At 37.0% G+C, this 9,421-nt stretch overlaps 1 protein-coding gene across 1 annotated transcript in view; it reads left to right on the top strand.

The window, feature by feature from the left end:
* LOC105476543 (zinc finger matrin-type protein 4) overlaps positions 1-8,209 on the top strand; it is a 233,791-nt gene extending 225,582 nt beyond the window's left edge. The window contains exon 5 of the mRNA XM_071089564.1: positions 2,137-8,209. Within this exon, the coding sequence (XP_070945665.1) occupies positions 2,137-2,441 (305 nt within the window). The 3' untranslated portion in view covers positions 2,442-8,209. The remainder of the gene's footprint in view (positions 1-2,136) is intronic.
* Positions 8,210-9,421: the final 1,212 nt, after the last annotated feature.

Consider the following 9,421-nt stretch of genomic DNA (forward strand, 5'->3'; position numbering starts at 1 on the left):
TCAGATTATAAACATTTGATATGTTTTCCATTGCCATCAGAAACAATAGGTAGCTATAAATCCTCAGAAATTGATAAGGATTCAGGAAACTTTGGAAGTGAGATTCAATTACCTTCAGAAGAGTGGATAGAGATCTTTTCGCATCCAGGTCAACTGCATATTTGTAGCTTTTATTTCTAAGTCATAGCAGAATGATACTGGGAGGCTGCTGGAATGGCCCACATTTGAGTTTTATTTCTACATGGTGATATATGACCAAATCCTGCAATGAGCCTTTTTAAGAGGCATACTGTTTGTGAGTCCCTATAGAAATAACACCATTAAGTTTAATCTAAACTAGCTAAAACTTCTTGATATGATGAAATTTCTGGATAAAGAAAAAAGAGCTTCTTAGAAATACTGTTATGATACAGGCATTACTTGAATTAAAATGTCATTTAACAAGTATTTGTTTCTATATTAAGTTATTTAGTCAAAAAAATAAAAGTCCACCTAAAAGTTACTTGAAAGCTTGGGGAGTTGGTTAATTGGTTCCTTAACTTGTTATTGAGGTCTCAGACCTCAACTTTTCCTTGGAACGACAACCCTAATGCTCATGGTTTTGCCAGCTGCATCCCACATCTCAGAGACCAAGAACACACACAGGATTCTGCTATACTGTGTTAGGACTAATGGCCCATGTGATAATTTACATGTTGATTTCTTCTCCAAAATATTTGGATCAGAATATTTTTTCCAAACTTTAATGAAATCTTATATGAAATAGAAAGATGATGGATCTAATAAGCAAATGCTTATTTGCTTTGCTTATTAAGAAGTATGAAAAGGATCGTTAGGAGGGTATTGAAGGGAACATTGGCTTTGGAAATTCCAGATTTCATTTGAGTCCTGTTTTTCCCATCAGTAGACATCTCACCTTCAGTAAGCCACTGGCATTTCTGAAATCTATCATCTGAGAAATGGGATAAAAACCCAAGTCATAGTCCTTCTAAGGATGGAAGCAACTTGTATGTTGTAATGCATAGAAAAGTTATTTTTACTTTCCATTAGTAAGCTCCTTCAAGTTAGACTCTTTTTGTTTGTTTGTTTGTTTTCTGGACCACAAATAATCCTAAACTCACAATAAAATGTTAATTTAATAGGTGGAACAATGCAATCTCAAAATAGTGATACATCTCTATTATGTTTAGATAAGTACACCTAATCTATAGAAATTTTCTTTTGGTTTTTAGAAAAACATTGTTATTTCAGCATCAATGTTAGCAGGTACAGGTTGAAAATAGCCTATTACAATAAACTGAAGCAGCTGACAATAAAATTAGCATGACTTCCACAATTAATACAACCCACATCACCAAAAGATCAGTTTCTACCACTTAGCCAAATCCTTTATTTATCGATTAATTATTTATATCACACAAACGTCCCATTCATTCATTCAGAATCTTTTAAGTCATGATTGTCCAATGTTTACTTCAAGTATTAGCTTTATTTTGACTGATAGATCACTCCCTTACCTCTAAGAATTTATTTATTTAGTTGCATTTTATCCAATATTTATTTTTAGTGTTACACACATACACAAATAATTGAAGGCAATTACAATAGACTTATTGCTTTATTAGTGATGCTAGAAAAATTAAGTTATTGCTCAAGTTTTACCTGGCTCATTGAGCTTGTCCCCTGTATTTTACTACATTTTTTTTTTCTCTAAATGCCCGTGTTAGAGCAGAATGCATTTTAAAAGTGAGTGGGAACGGCCTTCAACAATCATGTTTACAAAGCTACTCCAGGCAGCCAAATACTTAGAGCTATTGTCCATAGCTCCTGAGAGCCACAGTGGGAATAACTGATAACTTATTTTTAAAAATCTTATTTTTCCCCTAAGGGATGGTCTCTTGAATTATCAGATTTTGGCATAACAATATGCAAACTCTGATCTCAATACATTAAGAATTTTTGTGTCCCAACTCAAAAATGAAAGCTAGCAGGGCTAATTTTCCTGCTGTCAATGAAGTCTTGGGGATGGTTAAGCTCTAGAGTGAACAGGAGACTTTTGGTCTTCAGGTACCGGGGAAGAGTGGACTCAGTGTTGTACTAACGTGGCTGTGGTTCTCTGGTTGTTTCCTTTCACAGCAACACCCCTGAGCCCACTTAAGCCCCCACGGATGGACACTGCTCCGGTGGTCGCATCTCCCTATCAAAGAAGAGATTCAGACAGATACTGTGGGCTCTGTGCAGCCTGGTTTAATAACCCTCTGATGGCCCAGCAACATTATGATGGCAAGAAACACAAAAAGAATGCGGCAAGAGTTGCTTTATTAGAACAACTGGGGACAACCCTGGATATGGGGGAACTGAGAGGTAAGGGCAGCTCTTCTCACTTCTGCCACAAAACTGGGCTTTCAGAGAAAAGAGGGGGCTTTCACAAATTGGAATGATTCTTCTTTTTGCTTTAATTATTAAGGAAAAAGTGAGGCTCACCCAAAGGAAATGGACAAGAAAGGAAATGAGCAGAAGACTTACTTTAGTTCAATTTTTATAATCTCCTTTGTTTCAAAGTGTTTATTTCCATATTTTTATTGACCGCTTTTCAAACCAAAGGCACAATCATGAACTGGATTATTTTCCTTCTGCTTTATCTTTAACTGCCTTCTTTACTGAATGCTTTCATAGAGTAGTAGTGTTAAAAAAAAAAAAAAAGATGCTAAATCAGAGGCTGAGGCGGGCGGATTGCTTGAGGTCAGGAGTTCAAGACCAGCCTGGCCAATATGGTGAAACCCCATCTCTACTAAAAATACAAAAATTAGCCGGGTGTGGTGGCACACACCTATTATCCCAGCTACTTGGGAGGCTGAGGCAGGAGAATCGCTTGAACCTGGGAGGCAGAAGTTGCAGCGAGCCAAGATTGAGCCATTGCCCCTCTGGCCTGGGCAACAGAGTGAGACTCTGTCTCAAAAATAAAAATAATAATTAAAAAAAGATGCTAAAAAAGGCCAAATAGTAGTATCTTATCTTAAACTTTTGGACTTTTATAAATTTAGCCAAAAACAAAGCAACAAAATTGACTCAATTTAATGACTTAAAGCAAGCCCAAGCCCGTTTAATAAAATCTCCAGACAATCACGGTAAGACGGTGCTGTGTGGCACTATGTAGTCTGTAGTCAACACCTGACTCCTCCGCACCGTGCCCCTGCCCCCGATGTGGTTTTCTTGACAACTAGAAACCATGCATCATTTGAAGCTCGTGTCAGGTTTCACAGAAGCTGCCGAATTTGGAAAACATAGCCTGAGGATTAATTCTGTGGATTCCTTAGGAAGCCATCCACCAATCTGTGGGACTAAATAGAATATTTTATCACTAGCAACCATTTAAGCATTTTTGATCACCTACATACTTTTGATCAGCTTGATGTTGGCTGCATAGAAGTACAGCAAAATTATATACTATAATTTTCTGAGAAAATACATTTTTCTCAGAAAAATAAAAATAATTCTGCAAGGGGTGCTATTGGTACTATACTTCAGATTTGGTATAAGTTTGATGAGCTTTTGTGGGCAGGTCATTCATAATGCCTGTAAGCTGTAGATAATATTAACAAATCAATGTGGAGAAGGCAACCTGGGTTTAAATGGGGTTCTGGATATAGAGCCTACAATTCTAATTACCCTAATCTGACTGTGAACCTGCAAGGGGGATAATTATAACAGAAAATGACTTGTAACATTTCTAGACAAAGCAAGTAATATATAAGGTCATGCTACAATGAGTTGAGAGGAGGGACAGGTAACGTCTCAATATGTTGGTTGCAGAAGATCTCACCGAGGGAGTATACTTGATTGGGAACTAGAAAAGTAGGTGGCATTTTAGAAGGTGAGAAGGCATTCCATATGAGCAGAATCACATATGCATAGGCAAAGGTCAGGAAACAGGCTAAAGACAGTTAAGAAGTCATCATGGAAGAATCTTACACTGCAGCATAGATTTAAGGTTGGAGATCCATAGCTACATATATAGAGCTTGATTAGAGATTGATTTTTTCCAAAAGACCTGATTAAAAACAACAAAAAAAGAGCAAACATTAAAGACACTTTATTTTTGTGTATGTGTTCTAGCTACAGAAAAGCAACTTGGGGCTTCATATTTCAGTATGTTGGAGAATCTCATTGCAGAAGCTTTTGAGTCAATGGTACTACTGCTTTTTGATGGAGGATTTCATGTTTTCGGTCTATGTCTTGTTAAAGAAAATAGGCAGGGTCTCTCCATAGCTGAAGGCCTACCTGCAATGCCTGTGTTACTGGCAGATAACAAGTTGTCTCACTGACTCCTTCCGGGCAGGGCACTGAAGGAGAAAAACAGGGCTTTATTTATGTTTGGTGCCAGATATTATGACTTGAAGAAAAATTATTCCTAGAGCACATTCTTCCTGTCTATTTTGAATTATCAGTGCTGCATCTTTTATGTACAACTACATCTTAATGACTTGGGTGTCTGAATTCTGTTACATTTGAGCAGCTTGTCTTTCATACAGAAGACAAAAAGGCTGCTCTTTGACTCGATAACTCAATGTGACTGTGACTCAGTAGCCCATGGAATGCGATTAGCATTGAGCACAATGCCCTTGAAACCAACCTTTCCACACGCTTCAGGTGATATCCTGATAGATATTTATTCAAGCATTAAATATTGCAAAAGCTTAAGAATAAAGCAACTATGATAACCCAGCACTTTGAAACACACACACACATGCCACACACACCCCCATCTATTCCTGGAATGCTTCTATTGTACGATCAATCAATTAATAAAGGCAAAAATGCTAATCCATAAATATAGGCATACCCATGACTTTAATACAATGGTAGCAGGCAGCTGAAGTATGATATAGCAATGTTACTGGACGGTAGGCTTTTTCTATTTCTCTCATAGCACTTCTCACATTTTTAAACACTACCTTGTTTACATATTTATGTTTTTTGTATTATCTTTCTCTCTACTCACTCTATAGATTATTAGCACCTTAGAAGCAGGCATCTATGTCCGGTTTGCTCATTTATATGTTCAAAACACCTAGAAGAGTGACAGACACATAATAGTTACTCAATAGTTGCTGAATGACTGAATGAATGAACAGAGAATGCCCTAAAACAAAATCACCTGAAATCTTACATTCTTAACATGGCAGTCATTTTCATTTCTAGAAGGATTCTGATTTAATATTTTTATAAGAAACTGTTTCTAATTTTGTTTTAATTTTTTAAAATGATGCATATTTTATGATAGTGAAATGCAGAGATATTATGTGTTACAGTTCTATGAGTTTCGACAGTGCAAACACCTGTGTAGCCCACAGACCTATTAAGATACATAACTTTTCCATCATGGGAAAATTTCCAGGTCAACTCCAACCCTCCATTCTAGAGAACCATTTTTCTCATTTTTTCATCATAAATTAGTCTTGCTGGTTCTAAAACTCCATATAAGTGGAATCATAAAGTGCATATTTCTTGTGTGTCTGGCTTATTGTGGATCTCACATTGTTTATGAAATTTATCCATTTATAGCATATAAAGCAAAGGAGTACCGTTTTTATTGCTGAGTAGTATACTATAGACAAAACTACCATAATTTGTCATCCACTCTGTTCATTGATGACCTTTGGATTATTTTGGTGCTATTTTAGATAAAGCTTTCATGAACATTACTGCACAAGACTTTTTTTTGTCAACGTATGTTTTACTTCTCTTGGTAAATAGGCATAGGATTGCTGGGTCATAAGTTGCATGTATTTTTAACTATATAAGAAACTGCCAAAATCTAAAATAGTTGCATTATTTTGCACTTCAAAAAGCCAACATATAAAAATTCCATAGCCTCACCAACATCTGTTCGTGTCAGTCTTTTAAATTTTAGACATTCTAGTGTGTATAGGAGAGTGTTTCATGATGCCTTTAATTCGTATTTCCATATTGACTAATGATGTCAAGTACTTTTTTTTTTCTTTTTCTTTTTTTTTTTTTTTGAGACAGAGTCTTGCTCTGTTGCCAGGCTGGAGTGCAGGGGCACGATCTCAGCTCACTGCAACCTCTGCCTCCTGGGTTCAAGAGATTCTCCTACCTCAGCTTCCCAAGTAGCTGGGACTACAGGTGCGTGCCACCACACCCAGCTAATTTTTGTATTTTTAGTAGAGACGGGGTTTCACCATGTTGGTCAGGATGGTCTTGATCTCTTCAACTCGTGATTTGCCCACCTTGGCCTCCCCAAGTGCTGGGATTACAGGCCTGAGCCACCGCACCCAGCCGTCAAGTATTTTTTAAATGTGCTTATTGGTCATTTGTGTATCTTTCTTTGTGAAGTGTTTATGTCTTTTATCTATTTTTAAAAATTTGGTTTTTTTACCTTTTATTAATGAGATGAGATAGAAGGTTTTCACATACTATGGATTCACATTCTTTGTTGGATATATGCATTATGATTATTTTCTCTTAGTTTGTGACTTGGCTATTAATTTTCTTAAGTCTTTCGATGAGCAGGCATTTTTACATTTTGGGAGGCTAACTTAACTTTTTTATTTTTTATAATCATTGCTTTTTGTGTCTTACCTAAAAAAACTTTGCCTGTACCAAGATATTCTTGTATGTTTTCTTCTACAAATTTCATAGTTTTAACTTTTACATGTAGGATTATAATGCATCTGAAATTAATTTTTGTGTACAGTATGAAGTAAAGGTTAAAATTTATTTTATTTTCATATATTTACACAGTTGTTACAGAAAGTTGCAGAAAATATTTACTTTTCCTCATTGAATTGCCTTGAAGGACCTTTATTGAACATCTATTGATTGTGTGAGTCTATATCTGGACAATTTGTTCTGTTCCATGTATCTCTTTGTCTTTATAGCAGCACCACACTGTAATGATTTTTCAGCATTATAGAAGTCTCGAAATGAGGTAGTGCAAGTTCTCCAACTTTCTTCTTCTTTCTCAAGATTATTTGGCTGTTCTAAGTCCTTTAAATGTCTACATAAATTTTAGAATCAATCTTGCATAGAAGCTTTGTTGGAATGTTGAATGGGATTGAATTCAGTTTATAGACCAATTTGTGAATAATTTATTTAAATTCTTCAAAGTATTGAGTCTTCCAATCCGTGAACATCCTCTATGTCTCTATTCATTTATGTTTAAGTTGTATAGGCAATTTTTTGTAGTTTTCAGTGTAAAAGTTTTGCACATCATTTGTTAAATGTATCGCCAAGTACAACTGACTCTTGAACAACACAAGGATCAGGGGCACCAACCCCCTACATGGTTGAAAATCTGCAAATAACTTTTGACTCCTCAAAAACTTAACTACTAATAGCCTACTGTTGACTGGAAGCCTTACCAATAACATAGTTGGTTAAAACATATTTTGTGGGTTAAACATATTTTATACTGTACTTTTACACTAAAGTAACAAATAAAACGTTATTAAGAAAATCATCAGGAAGAGAAGATATATTTACTATTTGTTAAGTGGAAGAGCTCATCATCTTCACGTTGAGTAGGTAGAGTAGGATGAAGAGGAGGTGTTGGTTCTGTTTCTCAGGGGTGGCAGAGGCAAAAGAGGCGGAGAAGGTGGAAGGAGAGGCAGAGAGTCAGGCACTCTCGGTGTAACTTTATGAAATACATCATCATTTCTCTGACTTTTTGCTTTTTCATTTCTCTAAAAATGTTTCTCTACAGTATCAGTCCTTCTGTTGCTTGCTTTTATTTCAGTATCTGTGTCATATTAGGGCATGTGTCATAAAAGAAGTGAAAAAGCAGTCTTGAATCATTAGACCCCTTCTGCACAATTGTCTAGCATCAACTTGTTTTCTGGCACTGCTTCTTCTATGTCTTCTTCCTCATCATCTGGCACTGGCTCAGATGCACTCACTTCCATCAAGTTGTCTTCTGTTAATTCCTCTGGTGTAGTGTCTGTTATGTTAGGCCTTAGATTCCAAGTTTTCATAATGTTTTCTCTATCAGAGTTCTCTTCCATAGTGTCCACAGTCCTGTCCATAGAGTACTGTGTGTAATGAGCCTTAAAGTTCCTGACCCCCTGACCTAGGGGCTGAATTATATACATTGTGTTTAGTTGGGGGTAAACAACTTTGACACCTTCAGTGTTGAATTTATGGGTTCCGGGTAGTCAAGGGCATTGTCTGATATCAAAATAAATAAATAAATAAAACCACCTTAAAAGGCAGTTCCTTACTGGCAAGGTACTTCCTGATTTCAGAGACAAAGCATTGATGGAGCCAATCCAGAAAAACGGTTGTTGTTGTCCAGGACTTCTTGTACAACCAGAAGACTGGCAGCTGGTGTTTATATTTTCCCTTCAAAGCTGGTGGGAAAGGTGGGTAGCAGCTTTACACATAAGGGCAGTGCTGATCATAAACCTGACTGCATTTGCACGAAACAGTGGAGTTAGCCTATCTCTTCCTGCCTTAAATCCTGGTGCTTGCCTCTCTTCCTTACTAATAAGTGTCCTTAGTGGCATTTTTTTCCCTAGAATAGGGCAATTTTTTCTGCATTAAAAGCCCATTCAGGAGGATGATTTTCTTTTTATCTTTCTCTTTCTTTTTTTTTGAGAAAAAGTCTCGCTCTGTTGCCCAAGCTGGAGTGCAGTGGCACCATCTTGGCTCACTGCAACCTCCGCCTCCTGGGTTCAAGCAATTCTCCTGCCTCAGCCTCTGGAGTAGATGGGACTACAGGTGCGTGCCACCACACCTGGCTAATTTTTGTAGTTTTAGTAGAGATGGGGTTTCTCAATGTCAGTCAGGCTGGTCTCCAATCCTGACCTCAAGTGATCTGCCTGTCTCAGCCTCCCAAAGTGCTGGGATTGCAGGCATGAGCCACTGCGCCCAGCCACTCCTCACTAATTTTCTTGATGTCTGGGAGCTCTTCTGATGCTTCTTTGTCGGCAGAAGCTGCTACTCCTATTATCGAACCTTCCTTTGCCAACATTAACTTCTCCAACTTTAGATCCTTCACCTTCCTTTTGCTTTAAGTTGTCGTACAATGAATTCACTTTTTTTCAAATCATATTAGGTATGCTTTCTTATAGCAATACTGCACCCACATAAAAGCTGCATTTTCAATACGAGGCCAAAAGTATTTCTCATAAAGTGCAAGGTTTTTATGCCTGCTGATGTAGCTATAGCAACAACTTCATAGGTTTCTTTTTCTCGTTTTTTTGTTTGTTGTTGTTGTTGCTCATTTTTTTTAAACAACGGACCTTATGCTGGATTCATTTATCTTGAGGTGGCAGGCAACCAATCTGAAGATCTCCATCCATAGTACATATCAAACAATTCAACTCATACTTGTAGTCATGACTTCCCCGTGATGAAAAATACATGATGAAAAATACATGAGAACCTCGAGAGATCACTT

Source organism: Macaca nemestrina (assembly GCF_043159975.1).
Source record: "Macaca nemestrina isolate mMacNem1 chromosome 8 unlocalized genomic scaffold, mMacNem.hap1 SUPER_8_unloc_1, whole genome shotgun sequence".
Taxonomy (NCBI): Eukaryota; Metazoa; Chordata; class Mammalia; order Primates; family Cercopithecidae; genus Macaca; species Macaca nemestrina.